This window comes from Triplophysa rosa, linkage group LG12 (assembly GCF_024868665.1).
Source record: "Triplophysa rosa linkage group LG12, Trosa_1v2, whole genome shotgun sequence".
NCBI lineage: Eukaryota > Metazoa > Chordata > Actinopteri > Cypriniformes > Nemacheilidae > Triplophysa > Triplophysa rosa.
The window spans coordinates 20,959,750-20,976,656 of NC_079901.1; the positions used below are offsets into that span (position 1 = coordinate 20,959,750).

The 16,907-nt window shown below is 40.1% G+C and overlaps 1 protein-coding gene across 16 annotated transcripts in view; it reads right to left on the reverse strand.

The window, feature by feature from the left end:
* mical3a (microtubule associated monooxygenase, calponin and LIM domain containing 3a) overlaps window positions 1–16,907 on the reverse strand; it is a 60,626-nt gene that overhangs the window by 9,515 nt on the left and 34,204 nt on the right. For 5 of the 16 annotated variants that reach the window (XM_057347710.1, XM_057347699.1, XM_057347697.1 and 2 more), the window contains 17 exons: window positions 16,795–16,893; window positions 16,063–16,170; window positions 15,586–15,772; window positions 14,705–14,793; window positions 14,499–14,589; window positions 12,287–12,482; window positions 11,848–12,059; window positions 10,917–11,006; window positions 9,162–9,335; window positions 8,684–8,746; window positions 6,136–6,213; window positions 5,911–6,024; window positions 5,664–5,746; window positions 3,675–5,544; window positions 3,404–3,498; window positions 1,433–1,540; window positions 1,223–1,316 (listed from right to left, as the gene is read on the reverse strand). In XM_057347710.1, coding sequence (XP_057203693.1) covers window positions 1,223–1,316; window positions 1,433–1,540; window positions 3,404–3,498; window positions 3,675–5,544; window positions 5,664–5,746; window positions 5,911–6,024; window positions 6,136–6,213; window positions 8,684–8,746; window positions 9,162–9,335; window positions 10,917–11,006; window positions 11,848–12,059; window positions 12,287–12,482; window positions 14,499–14,589; window positions 14,705–14,793; window positions 15,586–15,772; window positions 16,063–16,170; window positions 16,795–16,893 — 3,751 coding nt within the window. Of the gene's footprint in view, window positions 1–346; window positions 398–1,222; window positions 1,317–1,432; window positions 1,541–2,490; window positions 2,542–3,199; window positions 3,314–3,403; window positions 3,499–3,674; window positions 5,545–5,663; window positions 5,747–5,910; window positions 6,025–6,135; window positions 6,214–8,683; window positions 8,747–9,161; window positions 9,336–10,916; window positions 11,007–11,847; window positions 12,060–12,286; window positions 12,483–14,498; window positions 14,590–14,704; window positions 14,794–15,585; window positions 15,773–16,062; window positions 16,171–16,794; window positions 16,894–16,907 lie in introns of all 16 variants that reach the window. The other 11 variants (XM_057347701.1, XM_057347703.1, XM_057347704.1 and 8 more) reach the window with 7 other exon arrangements.

The following is a 16,907-nucleotide window of genomic DNA, read 5'->3' on the forward strand; positions in this document are numbered from 1 at the left end:
CTGCTGTGGTCTGCCACTAGGGGCAGCACAAGCTCTGGATTGTGATTACATTCCTGTGAATGAAGCATCTGTAATATAATTTATATTGGACATTTTAACTATGTAATAGACTGGATGCTCTTAAAAGCCATCCTAAAGTGCTTAAGCTTCACAAAACTGAAGAAATGTTCTCCTACATCAGTCATGAGCATTGGACCACATCCAGCGAGACAGCACACAAATCTATGATCGGCGTGAGCAGACTGACGTGGCATGCAACTGAGACACAGCAGAGACGATGCCCAGCATGAAGATGGTACATTACGCTGAGACGACTACAAACACCTCGAGTTATCACCATGGATACCTGAGCGTCTCTTATGCTGTTTCGGACTAACACTAGAACCTTTATACAACCCTTAGAGAGAGTAAAGGATAAAAAAGATTAAGTAACATCTCATACAAAAGATGATGGAGGGAAGAGGGGAAGGTTAGAATAAAAGCAAAAATTGCAAAATTCTGCTCTATTACTTGTGGTCCTGGAAAATTAAATCAGCTTCATCAGTTTGATTTTCATTAGATGTCAAGGCTGTAGACGCACCGAATCGCAACGTCAGGGAAATTAGTTGTTCAAGTGCAAAAGAAAATGCGTTGAATGCAAAAGAACAAGAATTCATAAATGGAAATTGTTCCAACTACTGTAGCTCTGCTATAGCATTTAATGACTTTCCATTAATCATCCGACTTTTTGATAGTCCCTTGTCATGTGATACTTGCATTACGGATACATATGTGGAAAACATATAAAACATGAGAAGAGTTGTCATGAGACCGAGGAAAACAGAATATTCGTGCAATTTAGACAATGTACAGGGTTCCCACACCTACTAATTAATTTACATGAACTTCCCAGTTGTCTGTGATGTTTGTGTGTAGTTTTGAAAAAAATATATATAATCTTTTTTTAATATTGCCATGCCTGGAAATTACATTTTTTTCTGGAACTTCCAGTTTGACTACGGGAACCCATATAATCATCTTGAGCTGTACTTGCACTGTAGCATGAAACTAGTTAAGAAATATTGTATATGTAAGGTATAAAAATGACCAATCTACATACAAGTATTAAAAGCAGCACTGTGACTAAAGAGTAAAGTGTGAGTTTTGCAACTTGTTTAACACTTTTGCAACATAACGAGAGCCAAAAGGATCAATGAAGTGACATACTGAAATGGAGAATTACCTGCTTCCCCCCGCAGTGCCTTTTCCACCGCGACACCCCTCTCCTCCAACTGCCTCTGTTTCTCCTCCACCTGCTCCAGCTGCCTCTGAATGATCTGACGAATCAAAGCACAGCATCTGGTTCATTTCCTACTCTCCAGTTCTGCATGACGGTGACTTATTCACATGTGGTTGTCATAAAGCCGAGTATAAGTCAGCAGTGTTCTTTCACCTGAGCTCTGTGGAGTCTCTTGAGCTCCTCTTGCTTGGCTTGTCTGCGTGCCGCTTTCTGCACCTTTCTCGTCAGTTTAGCATTAAGTTCTTCCTCCGTGTAGGTTTTCTGCAATGGGATATTAAATATGAGATCCAGCAATCACTCCTGTAACCCATGTCTGGGTCAACTGAAGACAGATCCTTGTCTGGCGTCTCATGAGATTCTACAATAGAGGCTTGTTTAATGCATGACTACAGGATGCTAAAACCAGATCCTAGGGTCTATGTCAAACCTAGCACAAAAGTCTAAAGTACTTATAACCTATGACTCTATATCATCTCGATATCCTTCAATAAGGGTGGGTGTTATGACTAAAGGTTTGTATAATGGTATGAGTCACCGTAAGGGTATGCATCATGTTAACTATTTTTGCTGTGATTAAATCAATATATGGTTTATAATAAAAACCATGTAGACTTTTCGACAGCCCACTGAAATAAATGAAACATGGAAAACAAAATAACTTTCTAGCATACATTACATAGTATATAACGTCATACCACCAGGCCTTATCTTGATAGATACTGCAAATCCAAGAAAGCAGGATTGCAAAAAACTGCTACACATTTGTTAAAACGTTACAAAGGTTCACTCAAACATTATATTTCCAAAAACCAATTCTCTTTCAGAAAAGAACCATGACCATTGCTGTTGTTGTTGTGTGCTCCATCAGTATACTGCGGAGAGCTTATATCATAAGATAAATAAGGAAAAAAGGCTCAAGTCTGGAAAGAAACGATGCTTCAGGAATCCGGTATGTTGCAGAAACAATGGAAAAACAGGTGAGATACAGAGTACACAGAACAGTATGCAGGATAACAGCCAAAAGCCTTTTGACCATGTCATGTGATGCAGTTATATATTCCGGCGGAAAAGGGGCGCTTTAGCTTTCACCATGCTGCGGAAAATGGTTAGTAATAAAAATGAAAAAATAACAGATGGTGTTAAGACATATGATGTAATATACAAAACATGCTTAAAACAAGTGAACTAGTGGGAATAAACATACACACTACCTTTGTGGCATACGATCTCTTGAACGCCAATGCATGAGGTACATAAACAGACTTATGAAACAAAAAGTGGAAAACAAACACAAAACAAATTATGTGATTAGATGGGTTAATCAACAATTAATTCAAATCAGGCTTCTACCAACAACACAAAAACGCTACACATTTAAGGGTGATGGGATGAGTGCATTAACACAATTAATGTGATTGTGTTTTGAGTAACGGGATTAAAATAAACACGTTTTTAAAAATACAAAATAGTAAGTGCACACACAAATCTACCTGCATCCATACAATCACAAATCCACATCTATGCACATCCAGATGAATAGTGCACACTAAAGAAGTCACACGCCGGATCCACCAGGCGAACTTGACATCCGGTGTGCAACCCACTTGAAAGTGTTACTATTGCCTGTTTGTAATTCCCTACATTCTGCTGAAAACTACAAGACACAAAAAACTACAAAGACTATTTTCCTTTATTGAGTCTCTCTATTCACCTCCAAACAAACACAGCAGGACTGAAGTGACTGAATTTCCCACAGGACACGAATGAAACACAATGCTGTACACGTGTACTCGAGCTCTACCTGAAACCCAGTGGCTTCAAACAGTCCTGCTGTGCAATACCTCATTAAAATACCTCATCATCTTTAACTTTCTTCTGCCCTTCATCCTTCACTCTTTCCTTTACTCTTCTTGCGCTTACTTTCTTATTTCCGTTCTCTGCAACTCTTTCCTTTGCCCTAGCTTTGTTATTTTCTTTCCCTTTCATTGCATCTTTATTCAAATCTGACACCAAGTCAAACAGGTCCACGCGCAGCTGAGAAGAGTAAAAGATTTCATTAAAAACCAAAGAAGTTACAAAGAGAAGGACTTGAATGGAAAAAGCTCAAAAATCAGAAAAACTTACATCACCCTTCGACTTCTGAGAGGACCTCTCCAGAACATCGTCGCAGGAGAGATCAGAGTCCTCGGAAAAGCTGAGATTTCTTCTCAAACGTGAATCTAAATCAGAAAAGAGAACATCACTAGTTTAAAAGACTTCAAAGCAACATGTGTAAGTTAAACTACGCTAAGATTCTAACATCACAACCCATTAGGGCGAGAAAGAATGAGCATGGACCAAACAAGAATTCTGACAAAAAGATTTGACAAAACAACGGGACAGATTTCCAGCTGACCTGAGGACTTATCCAGGGTCGAATCTTTCTTCTTTCCCGAATCTACAGTTGTAGAGCTTGAGGGTGTGCTCGGACATGACTTGTCGTCTTTCTTCTTTTTGTCTTTCTTGTAGCCCGAGAACACCGTCTTCCACAGGGATTTGTGTTTGGGTGGCGTCTCCTCAGCACCAGAGAGTCTACTTTCATTTTTGGCTTTCTTTTCCTTTTTGTTCTTGCGTGGAGAAAACAGCGAGCTGCGTTTTTTGCTCTTACCACCCGTGGAGCTCTCCGAAGATGTGACTGAACTGTCCAAGGTTTTATTGACCGGTGAGGTGAAGTACCGATCGGAGAGTGCCTCTGCTTGCTTTTTGGACTCCAAGGCCTTGACAGCAGAGTCCTTAGGGAAGTCTGATTGCTTTTTGCGCTTCCCAGTTGTCTCCGTAACGTTCCAAGCTGCTTTTGCCACCGCTCCTTTGGAAGTCTCCGAATCTTTCATTTTGGTGATCTGCATTGCCATTGCATCTTTCAGAGCTTGGCTCTTAACAGAGTTTTCGCGAGCTCTCAATCGCTTTTCTGCTATCTCTTTGGCTTCGGACGAGAATTCTTGAGATCCCTTTGCCTTTCGGGATCCGGGAATGTTGGGTTTGCCGTTTTCCATTGCCAGCGCCAGGTGCAAAGGTGGCTTTTCCCTGCTTACCTTACTGGTTGGCGGGGTGTAAAACCTTTCCAGAGCGCTTGTGTCAGGGGTTCGGTCATCGTACGTCTCTTCGACATCATCAGCAAACGGTATTTCGTCCACGCACTCCGCAAAAGACTTCCGTGCCTCTTCCCGGCGTGGTTTGTTCGGATCTTTTACCCTCATCACAACAGGTGGGTTAGTTCTAGGAGCCGGCACTGGGGCTGGGACTGGTTTTGGCTGAGGCGGACTTTCTGGGGTTTTGAGTTTAGGTGGTGTAGTGTCAGTTTTGGCCTCCTCTGTGCTTTCGAGAAGATTGTCCCAGGAAACTTGAGCCTTCTTGTTTTGGAAAGAGGCAGGTTCTTCATTGGGTGGTGGTGGAGGAGGGCTGGATGGAGGGGTGAGCATGGTGGAGTCAGAGTTGTTGTAGCTGTCGCTAGCTGCTGTCTGACTAGTAGTCACGCTACCGTTTAGACCCAACCCCGAACTGCTGCTCAAATCTTTCTTTTCAGAACCATTACTCTTTGGTTCCACAGGGGATATAACCTGTCCCTCCAAAGTAATGTTGATCCTGCGTATGACAGAACGTCCCGTGAAGACAAGCTTCTGCTCTTCAGACAATTCCTCTGGGGTATAAGACCTGGGAGACGTTGACGATTCAGGGGTCTGTGTTTTCACGATGCTCTTCTCTGCCGTGGTTTTGCTTCTTTCTAAAGGCGTGAGTCCTAAACTCTTTCGAATCTCTGCACTCTTCAACCAGAACTCTTCAATGAGGTCTGTTTGCTTGACAGGTGTTTCCTCTGGTGCTTTTATAGGTTCATCGGTTCTCTTCTCAGAAGAGGTTTTAGCCATAGGAGTGGACGTGACAGCTGGGACCGGTTGGGTCCTGACCGGAGAGCTTGTGGAGATGGGTGATGGTGGTTCATGGCAGGGTTGTGACTGGGCACAGATTGGAGATAAAGGGTTACCTGTTGGAGAACAGGCACAAGGCTGAGGTTGGATCGAAGATTTGGAAGACACGGTCTCTGGATGCGGACCAGGTTGTGTGCAGATAGGGGCTGCCGCAAGAACTTGATCAACGGGAGAACGGGGACTTTTATCATGAGCAGTCTGTGGTAAGGTTTTGTTTGGTTCGGCGACTTCGGGAAGGTAGGGCTCAGGGAAGAATCGTGTACCTGGAGATTTCACTAATATTACAGGAGAAATCTCTTTCACCTGTATAAAAACAAAACAAAAACAGTTTTACATTTTAACGAATGCAGTGTCTTTTGTTGCCACAACTGGGCAAGTGACCCCAACATACCAGACATTTGAATTTTAATATCCGGTATTACCTCATCGATGGGTAAATCAGGTTTTTGGATTGGAGACATTATAACATCTACAATAAGTTCCCTTGGACCTGTAGATGTTTTCTCTGCAACGACAACAAAACTGCTCAATCATTGATGGACAACAAAAACAAACATCCTTGTGTACAGATTTTAATAATCAAATCTATTACATTTCAACTATAGAAGATTGATGCCATGTGCTCACAAATGGAGCATGACCAATTGAAGATAAAAAATAAGTGATTACCAGTGTTAGAAACATGTTCCTGGATCTCTGGTTTGCCGTTTTCCTTTGGAAGAGTCACACTTTCATCTATGCAACGTGAGCGAGCTTCAGCCTCAGCGTCCGAGGGAATGTCGTCTATAGTGTCAGAATGAAATCACTGTGAGAAACCATGGTGGGCTACAGGACAGAGGGCTCAATAAGCTTATATGAAAAAAACGTTGTAAACCGGCTCTGGATTTGACAAACCTTGATCTAGTTCAGTACCGGGTTCAAAGTCAGGACTGCCTGCTTCGGCTTCAGGCTCATCTTCCTCTTCACCGGGCTCTGGGGTAACAGGAGAAGAATAAGACAAATCAGATGAGCAGAAGTGTAAAAAAATGAAATCCACTCAACTACACTTGTGAGTATTAGAAAATCTGCCATGTATGAGTGAAACTACCAACAACTAACATATTTCATGGCTAAATTAAACGTCCAGTGTATGAAATTTAGCGTTATCTAGCGGTGAGGTTGCGAATTACAACCAATGCTCACTCTACCCCGACCCCTCTATTTCAAAGCACTATGGGGGCTGACACAGAACTAAGATGTCGTCACATTTCTGCTTCTTTGCTGAAGGAGATAACGTAATTACGGAACACGCTCCGTAGCAGTGTTAATTTCGTTGACGAAAACTACGACGAAAAGTATTCGTTAACGACATGTTTTCACTGACGAAAACGAGACGATAACTAAATAAAAATGAATGCATGATAACAAAAATTGTAATAAAAAAATACTGACATTTTCATCAACTAATAAAAACGAGACGAAAATATTCTTGTCCCACCTGGCGGACATCAGTTTGCGCGCATGTGCATATCTCATATAAACGGTAGAGAGAAGTCTCTGGGAGAAGTGGAAGCACACACATGTATTCTGTGTCTCCACGTGGGTTACAAAGCGTCTTATTTTCCTTCACGATCGCCGGTAAAACACCTCAAACTTGAAGCGCGACTGCAGGCGAGTCACTCCGAAACACATTACAAAGGAAGTGTTTTTATATGCCTATGTTAACTTAACACGAGCTGCTGCATAACGTGAAATGCAACATGAAGTCAGCAAAAAGAAACCAGCGCTGTCCTCTACTGATTATAGAAGTGATGAAGTGAGTCAAACTGTACATTCGAACCAAGTATGTAACATGTTTGCATGACTAAAGAAATGTAATACAATTTATATGAAAGCTATTTCTCATTCATTGCTGTATCAGGCAAAGACAGTGCAGCTCTTTCTTCAAAGAGGCATGCCATGAGCCAATAGCCTTTGAGTGTGAGCCCTGTCAGAGCGTTTCATTGGTTGAATGAACTGAATGAACACGCCCTACTTAACGAGTCAATTGAGTCAAATGGGATTGAATGAACTGGAACATGTCGTTAATGGTCTAATATTCTGTGTTCCAACAATGCAAATCTAGTTACTGAACTTTTCTGAAAAATAAAGGTAATGACCTGGTTTAATTTCATTCTAAGGTGAAGTAAATTATGTCAAAACAGTTGAATCTTTGTATGGAACATTTAATTACACCAAGTAAATGATTTAAACCATATAGATTTTAGTAGACTAAATATAATGTATATTTATTCGACTAAAATGTTTTTCATATTTCGTCGACTAAAACTAGACTAAAACTAAAATGATGGGGATGACTAAAATGTGACTAAAACTAAATTGCATTTTCATCAAAAGACTATGACTAAAACTAAATCAAAATTTGCTGTCAAAATTAACACTGCTCCGTAGAGAAGTTTGTCCGTTTAGGGCTACTGATAAAAACAACATGGAGAATTCGATGTAAGGGGACCCGCGGTGTATGTAGACAGAAATATCCTCCAAAAAAATTACACACTGGACTTTTAAGAAGTCAAAAATAGAAAAAAGAAAAAATATTAAATAGATCATGGATGAACATAACAATGCAACCTTATATTAAAACAAATAATAAGAGCATAGAATAAAACACAGAAATATAGTAACAAATGGCATTAGTGGTTAAACACATGCATATATCCATTTGCACACAGTCAAATGGATTGGGGTGTGAATGAGTACAGAAGAGTGAACAAAAAGCAACGAAATCAAACAAGACAAAAATTAAACACCCCTTTCCACATGCCACTCCTCTGTTGGCAAACAGCAATGAAACGACAGAATTAGAATCTGCTCATTTCCAAAGCAAAATTTGCAGGGATTTTTGTCCTGCGCCAACTGTGACATGCAAGCGACCAACAAGTTCCCGACGTTTTGTGTGCCCGCTCTCTGCACCATGAAGAAGCTTAGCGCTTCTTGAACCTGACCTCTCCATGGCACTGTAGAGAAAAAGATCTGCACACCCCCCCATGCACCAGAACATCCTAAGATAAACTTTAAAGTGTTCGGTTCACTGGTTTTAGAAGAATCTGTCACGATTATTGGACAGTTTTCACAATTAACATTATTTGAGTAGACTTACGGTGATCAAGACACAATTGCATGCACTAGTCAGACTGTTTTGAATAGGGTTACAACATCACAATAGCTTTCAAACCAGACGCTGGTTTGGCTCTGTTGTGCGACTCCAACTTGCAGTAAGCTTGACTTGTGAATACGCTTGTGACAAGTTTATAAAGTGCGTAACATGCGATCAGTATTTAACAAATGCATGATTGCGTTGGTGTTAGAAGTTCAATTGTCAAGCACCATAGTGTATGCATGCGCGTATTAGCACTGAGAAAATTAGTTGGACTGTTTAATGTTGAACTGATATCTTCTCTACCTCCAGTCATCGAGTCCAACCAGGCTCTGACAGCCTCATGGCGCACAGACTTGTGGGAAGGGGCTACAATTAAACCAACAGAATATGAGAATGGAAACAGGTACATAAAATGATGACACACAAAAAATAATACACGAATAACAAACAGATAAAAGAAATGTTGCCCTAATTTCCACGTTGGAAATAAAGAATCAAATAAGTCAAGCACAAAACAAAATAATAGGCATAATTTTGGCCTAATATGCCAAAGCAATAATAAACAGTGAGTGACAGACAAAATAACGGAATGAACAAAAACTGAACCAGGATCAATTAGATCACTGCAGTGTAGTAAGAAACAAGAGGCAACGGAAAGATTACTGTGGATAAGAGGAAAAGGAAAAACCGATCCCACATGCACTCTCACACACACAGTTAGCACGCATCCAACCCCTCAAAGGCCCTCATGGCCCAGTCGTGACTCCTCGACACGGGTTACCTGTGGAGGAGGTGGGTTGCGTGATCAGGGTGTTCAGCGAAGGCTGAGAGCCTACAGGTGACACTGAGGTGCCCTCTTTCACCCTTTCAGTCTGATTGGATGTCCAGTGGTTGACCATCTGGATGTCCAGAGGGTCCACTGGCTGTATGGCTTGCTGGATATGCAGGTTCCTTGCTGCATCGTGGCATTTTACAGGTATTCGCATGATTCAACGGTAGGAAATGTATGTCCATTGGCAAGTTGAGGACAGAAAATCCAATTACCAAAATCCAGAAGGATAAAAAATCCGGTCATGTAAAAGTCCCAGTGAGCGGCAACGTGAACAGATTAATGGCCAGAGGGAAACAGAGAAGACAAACGAGAGAGAGAACAGGATAGTTTAGAATATATAGTAAGATGTAAAGCAGGATTCTATAGGAGGTCTATTGAATATTCATAGTTGTGATTTGAATCATCTCTTTACGTGTCTTAAGATGGACTTTTAAGAAGGATAAGCTAGATTCTTCATTGCATTTTCTTTCAACTTCTACAGGAGGGGTTGACCTTATTGGTTCAATTTATTCAAACTCTGATTTTAAGATTTATTAGTATTAGCATTAGACAATTTTCATAAGGGTCCTCCTAGTGTGGCCATTTAGATTTTTTCAACTAGATTTTTACAGTATTTTACTCGATGCATTACACAAATCTTTAAAGGGGTCATATGGCGGGAATACGTGTTTTTCTGTGTCTTTGGTGTGTTATAAGTTGCTCATGCATGTATTAGACACGTAAAAAAAGTGTGGGAACAAAAGATGCATTCTATCTAAAAGCGAATGCTCACCCAGACCTGCCTGAAACGCCTCGTGTAACCACACCCCCACAAATCTACGTCAGTTCGTGGTATGATTTGACTAAGACCGCCCAAGTGTATACGCAAGTAAGGTGGGCGTACCTGTCAGCACAATTGCTTTGGAACCTAATGTTCCAAATATGGTAAGAGGCATTACATTTCTGTCACACGCTTGCAGTATTCGACCAATCACTACACACTGGTTAACTGGCCAATCATAGCACACCTCGCTTTTCAGAGCGATGAGCTTTGTAAAAAATCTGTGCGTTTCAGAGAGGCGGGGCAAAGAGGAGATACAAACATGCACGGTATGTGGAAAATACAGCGGTTTTGAACATAAAATCATGTATACACATTGCATTACATATAAAACACACGATAATATTCGGTTTAGCCGTGTCATATGACCCCTTTAATAAACTACTTGCTAACAACATGTAAACTGACATTTCTCAGATTAAGAAATAATACATTAAAATAAATATACATATTAATACAAGACATTAAATATAGTTAAATGGCAATAGGTAAATACAATAAACTCATCATGTTTAGCTATTTGACTCAGCCCTAGTGTCAAGTCGTGAAAAGCGACATGCAGACGGCACCTCCAATAAAAATGATAGTAATTTAAAAAAGCAGTAAGCATTTTCATAACTTAACAACATCTCAATCAACACATCAGTGTTCATAATGCACACTATTTCAACCCTACACAATATTATTACAGAAACAAGGCAAAAAAGACATTCCTGGTAAATACTGCATAGCAAAATCAAAATAAATCAAAACAAGCTTATCTGCACCAAATTCTGAAACAAAAAGAAGCAGAGGAAAAACACGGGCAATTTTGTTAGATCAGTTTTCTCCGGTCATAGATTTTTGGTGTGTGCTGTAGCCAAACGCATCCACGGGCATAATACCTTTAAACACACCCGTATCCTCTTCATGTGCCAGATTCTCCAGCCAAAGACCTAACTGAAGCTCACACTGCCAGGGCAAATAATCTCCCTCTGTCACCCCACACAATTACCCCACCACATCGACACAGACACACACAACGATGGAAACACAGCAGAGGATCAAGAGACAAGTGACAGGAAAAAGATGAAAAAAGAATACCTTCACACAGTACAAGATGACACAGAGACCAAGGAACCTCTCATAAATGCAAAGATAGAAGCAATGACTACGTTATTCACTCCAAAAATAGAGCTTTTGTTGCTTTCTTTGGGCTTTATGCCTGTTAGCTTTGAGGCCACATCGAAGCAGAAGTCAAGGAAGTTTCATTTCATAAAATAAAATAAGACAAACAGTTGGAAAAGAATAACCAGATCATTTGCTTAAAAACGCCTAAGGTTAAAAAGGCAAATAATGGAGCACATTAGCATAAACAAGTTTAGCATTCTATAGCGTCTTGCTGATGAGACGGATCAGGTTTAAAACTTTCATATATCGGTGGCTAAAGCTCTAGGGTTAGTTTTATCCTTAGGGAAATCTTTCGCCTTAAAATTGTCTTATTCAAATGGAAAATGTAATTTCAGAAGTTCTTTATGAATATGAGACGACAGACAATCCTAGCAAATGTATAGTACCCAATCAGGCGTGCGAGACGTCAAGTTCATAAAGATGATATGAAGTGTACAAAAGGAAATGAGACTCAAACACATTTCAATCTCCCAGCCCTTCAAACTTATCGGCTACAATGAAAAAGAACATAAGCTACTTCGATTTTGCCTCAAATCACAATCAACCAGCTCATTTTGCCCAGAATATCTAGATGAAATCATTGTTGACCCTTCAATCGCATTGACATGTAATCATTCATCTTTCATTGGCCCAATCAAAGCTTACCTTCACTTGACTCCTCCTCTTCCTCATAATCTTCCTCTTCATCCTCCATCTCTCCATCATCATCGTCGTCGTCTTCAGAAGCACCAGGGTCGCTTTCTCCTTTAAGTTTAGCGTGGAGCTCCACGGCCTCTTTCCAAGGCACTCCACCCAGATCAGACGGACCAGCCGCTTCCTGTTCTTCATCCTCTTCCTCCATATCAGACTCTGAGCTGCTGCGGGGGTCAATGAGTGCTTTACTTAAAAACAGCATTCACATTACATTTTACTTCGAAATTGCAACATACAGTAGGTTTATATACTTCTTTTTATACATCAGGGATACATGAAAAATGTTCTCTAAACAGCTGGTTGATGGAGGAATAGGGGATACAAAATAGAAGGTTTAGTGATGTCAGCTATAAAGGAAAGTTAGCCGAGCATGGGTGTGCGAGTAAGATACCTGGATCCCTCATCCACATCTGTGGGTTTGTCCAGCACACTGCTGAGGTTGTGCTCCGCCAGCGTCTCCTCTGGTACCTCCTCCAGCTCCTCTTCTCTCATCATGGAGAGGCGGTAGTTCTCCAGCTCGATTCTCTCTGGAGTCGCTTTGAGCCGCTTGGCCACACTGGGCTCCGTCACTCCGTTCACCTCTGACACTGTGAAAGCAGGGGAAACAACAAAATGCCATTAATGTAAAAAATTATTATATTACAGTTAGAGAGAGGAACAAATGACTGCAGTTAAAATCACAACACAGTAATTTACTCCAACTAACCTTGATTTGGTTAAAGGAGCGGGTGTCAATAAAGAGACTTGTATAAGACGCTTAGTTTTCTATTCCCCACGCTTCCAATTTCTATTGCTTTAAACTGTCAATTTTAACAAACATGTAGATGTGGATGTTTATTTTTAGCATTTTAGCAGTAGACAAACCAGACAAACACAGTCAAAGTAACGGCTCACTTTATTAACACAAACAATATGTAGCCTTCATAATACTACATGTATGCTAGAATTAAATAGACTTGAAATATCATAATGTTATCAGTAAAATACATTCTCATAATAAATACAAGTTTTAAATTACTTTGCCCTTTTCCCATCCTATAAGACAAAGTCTCAGAAAAGCGGAATTGCTTTGAATAATTTTGTTTTATAACAATGAACTTGTGGATATAGTAATGAACATGTGGACATGTGGCCCCTTAAATAAACCCCTTAAACAAGCCAGTGAGAACAATTATTATGTGCATGTAAATAACACAAAAATCTATGACCGTGTAGATGAAAGTGGTAAGAAAGGTGAAGCATGCAATCCAAACTCGCAAAAACAAACTTTGTCGCCCATAACTGAAATATAAACAATGTTTTCAGAAATCACTTCTATCTGTGAGCACCCCTCATTGTGAAGTGATTATGAAGTGACCCTATCAAAAAAGTATCATCAAAATCATTTAATATCTAATGATTCCAAACTAATCTAATCTTTCCACTGCTGAATAAATACTCAAACACTATGAGTGAATCTCACACAAGTCATATTTTGTCCGAAATCAAAACAAATACAAAAAGTAATATTTTGCAAGACAATTCAGTCTATTTTTAGGACCATTATATTTTTTGTTGTGTTTCCTGTTAAAATACAACCTAGACATTTCTTCATAAAATTCAACCTCTAAAATGAAGCCAATATTTTGCTAAAACATCTTAAAAACAGCCGTAGTATAACTAGTTATCTAACTGCAACCTTATATAACTATATTTAATCAAGCTACCTTAAATATTTGATCCTGTTTAGCATAACCTTACAATAACTTTGTTCTTATGATAAATGCATGCCGGATGTCAGAGCAGTGCTGTTAGTATGCTGAGGTGAAATAGGAGTGAAAAGACACCGGGATAAAGATGCAAGGACAAATGGAAGTGTAGACCAATCACAGGCACTGATGCAGGCACTAGCTCAGAAATAAGCTGCTCTGATAGGAGAGGGGAAAGGTAAAGCTCACAAAGTTGACCAATCACAAGCACTGATACAAGCACTACATCACAAAGGTGCAAAGATCAGAAATTACAATCACGAAATTAAATCCACCATCACAGGGAATATCTACACAGATAGAAGGGATTTCAACTAAAAGAGAAGCAAAAACAGACAATATAAACATTCTAATATTCACACTAACACATACAGGCAAAAAAAAATACTTAGGACTTTTCCTCATTTTAATTGGTTATTTAATAAATACAACTACATAGACACACACTTTTTTTGCCTGGATGGTTCACTAACATCCAAAGAAACTGGATTAGGCTACACCACTCAAAAAATATATGCATACTAAACATCCAAGATATTTACAAAGTGTTAATCATTGTGACATCATTAGTGTACACACAACAAGCACAACATCACAGGAAGTCATAGCATATGTGGGCGGGAGGTGCCCGGTCGGCTCATAAACTGAAGGGTTCATGCTAGAGAATATTGAGCAGGATGTTGAGAGTAAAGCAGGAGAGAAGGTATAAGCAGTAGGCGAGGAGAAAAGGGGAATCTAAGGGATTGTGCGCCACCTGGTGGCGAGTCCAAGACATTGCTCGACGCAATGAACGTAGGGAGGCCCTTACTCCTCGAGAGAGGCACAGGACAGGGCCTATAGAGGAAAGGCGGGTACCTGAGGGCCGGCGTTCCACAGGGGTCTGAGAACTTATGGTTTGGCCTGTCGCGTCCATTTTGTTGGGGGTTACTGCTAACATCTGGGGCTCCTATAAAACGAACAAAACACATCTAGATAAATACTATTGATTTTTACATACGAAAACAGAAAAACTGTGCCAACATTGAAACAGTGTGGTCTATTAAACCTGCTTGATTTAGTACCTTCGGGTTTGCAGGGGCAGGTGCAGGCCGTTTCCTCTGCGCCAGACCAGACAGTCGGTAGCAATAATGCGGTTTGCAATAAAACTTCCCTACAAGAATAAAAACGCAATTACCATATGGCCACGCCACAAATCACATAAAATAATCCCAAATGCACCATTGTCGATTTCCTCCTGACTTGAATATTTGTTACTGCACCAAGTGGGAGCTTACAAAACAGTCTGTTTGAAACAACAATATCCCAGTGTGTTGGTCACAAAGACCAATTCATGTCAACAAACTATGAGCAAGCAATTATGAAAAACTGAAGAGAGTGCTTTATTCTCACTTTTATCAATAATGTCCTTACAGGACTTCAAAAACAAGTGAGTAGAAACCAGTTTGTTTGTTTTACTCCATACCAGCTTCCATGGCTATTTTCATGGCGAGAACATTTTTGTCTATATTATATTCATAGTCTATACTGTAGGTTCCACTCTGTTTGCCATTTATTTATATAGGAATTTAAGTAGAAACCAGTAACAAAGATTTTGTTTTAAATGATCCTTCTGAAACCTTGTATGTCCAAAGTTGCTGTTTTTCAGGAAATGGAACAAACACTGACAACACGGTATGCAATCATTTAGAAGTACAAAGTTGACAAGCACTTTTGAATATTTTTTATTGGTTAGATATTTGCAACACCCAGTGACAAACATAAAGGGTGGCTTACAATAATGACTTACGGTGAAAAATAAAAATCGCGAAATATGGAGATAAGAGGTTTCAGAAGGACAGCAGCGATATTTAGGTCTACATTTTATTAAGACCATATTCTTTTATTTATGAAATAACAAATGATATAATCATGAGGGATGATAATGTTTGTCTAGATTTCGTACCATCCTCAACATCGAAGGCGTATGAGGACAGGCGGAGGGTGGTGCCACAGTAGTCACACTTGAAGCAGCTGCGATGAAAAAACTTTCCCTCTGCGCTGAGGCGTTCCATGACGTAGACCCGCTTCCGACAGAAGAAACACACGTCACTGCCGCCGATGTTCTGAGGAAACTCCTTCCGCAAAGAACCCTGCAGAGACACAAGTTGCTACCAGTGAGAACAAAGAAATTAAAGCCATCAACTTGAGTTGAAGATCCAAAACGTATACAATGTAGGATGAAAGTCAGGGTTGGCATACTAGTAAAAACTAGACAGCTATGTACACAGCAAATCAACGTACACTATTTTGTGCTCCAGGTGCTTGACATTGTAACAGTGATTACACATGCCTATATACTAAAGTAACCAATGTATTAAGATCCATTCTCAGTGAATCACGCAGCGCTATAGGGCAACACAACAACACCCATCATTCTTACCAAATCCACTTTCTCAAGAGGGGGCCTGGGGTGGTCCTGGGGCTGAAGCTGATTGGCTATTTGCTCAGCCAGTGAGCTCACACCCCCTGTGTACATCTTTACATACTTCTACAGGTGATGAACAGGATGAAAGAATAATTGAGAGAAGAAATAGGAAAAAGGTTTTGATCGATAAACAAAATCAAAAGGTCAAGAAAAGCTATACGGTAGATGTTTTAGGAGAAATGAACGTGGCAGGAGAATAAAAGATGCTAGCATGCTTGGTCGTTCAGATGTATAGATGTTAGAAGGCACAAGGTGTAACTCGCAAGGTGCTACACACAGAATTGGCAAGAAAATCTATTAGTAGAAAAAGAACAAAAACTCTCCTTAACTTAAAATCACACTAATCCAACATGAAAACAGCACCATTGCATGTGCAATAACTACCGTAGGTTCTTCCCAAAGCAGATTCAATTCAATGCCTCAATGCACCATTACATAACTTCAGCTCATTATATGTGTTACAGATATCTGAAACCCAGATAAAGCTTTCCAGAAATATTCTTCATGCAGCAAATATATAGGTCACATCCAGACAAAGTATGAACAGCATTATCAAAGTATATTACAGCACACTCCATATTCAAAAGTGCCACACACGTGCACGCTTCGGATATTCTGTGAAAAATGGAAGACCAGATGCCTCCATCATAAGAGTTAGAAAAACACATCCAAGCACATCTCTGCTACCTGCTGGAAAGATCCGGGGGAGTACAGGGGGGTATCAGAGTTTGCATCACACGCTCTGTACCACTGCTCTGTGAAGAAGTGTGACCTCTTTTTCTTTAACTTTGAAAGAAACA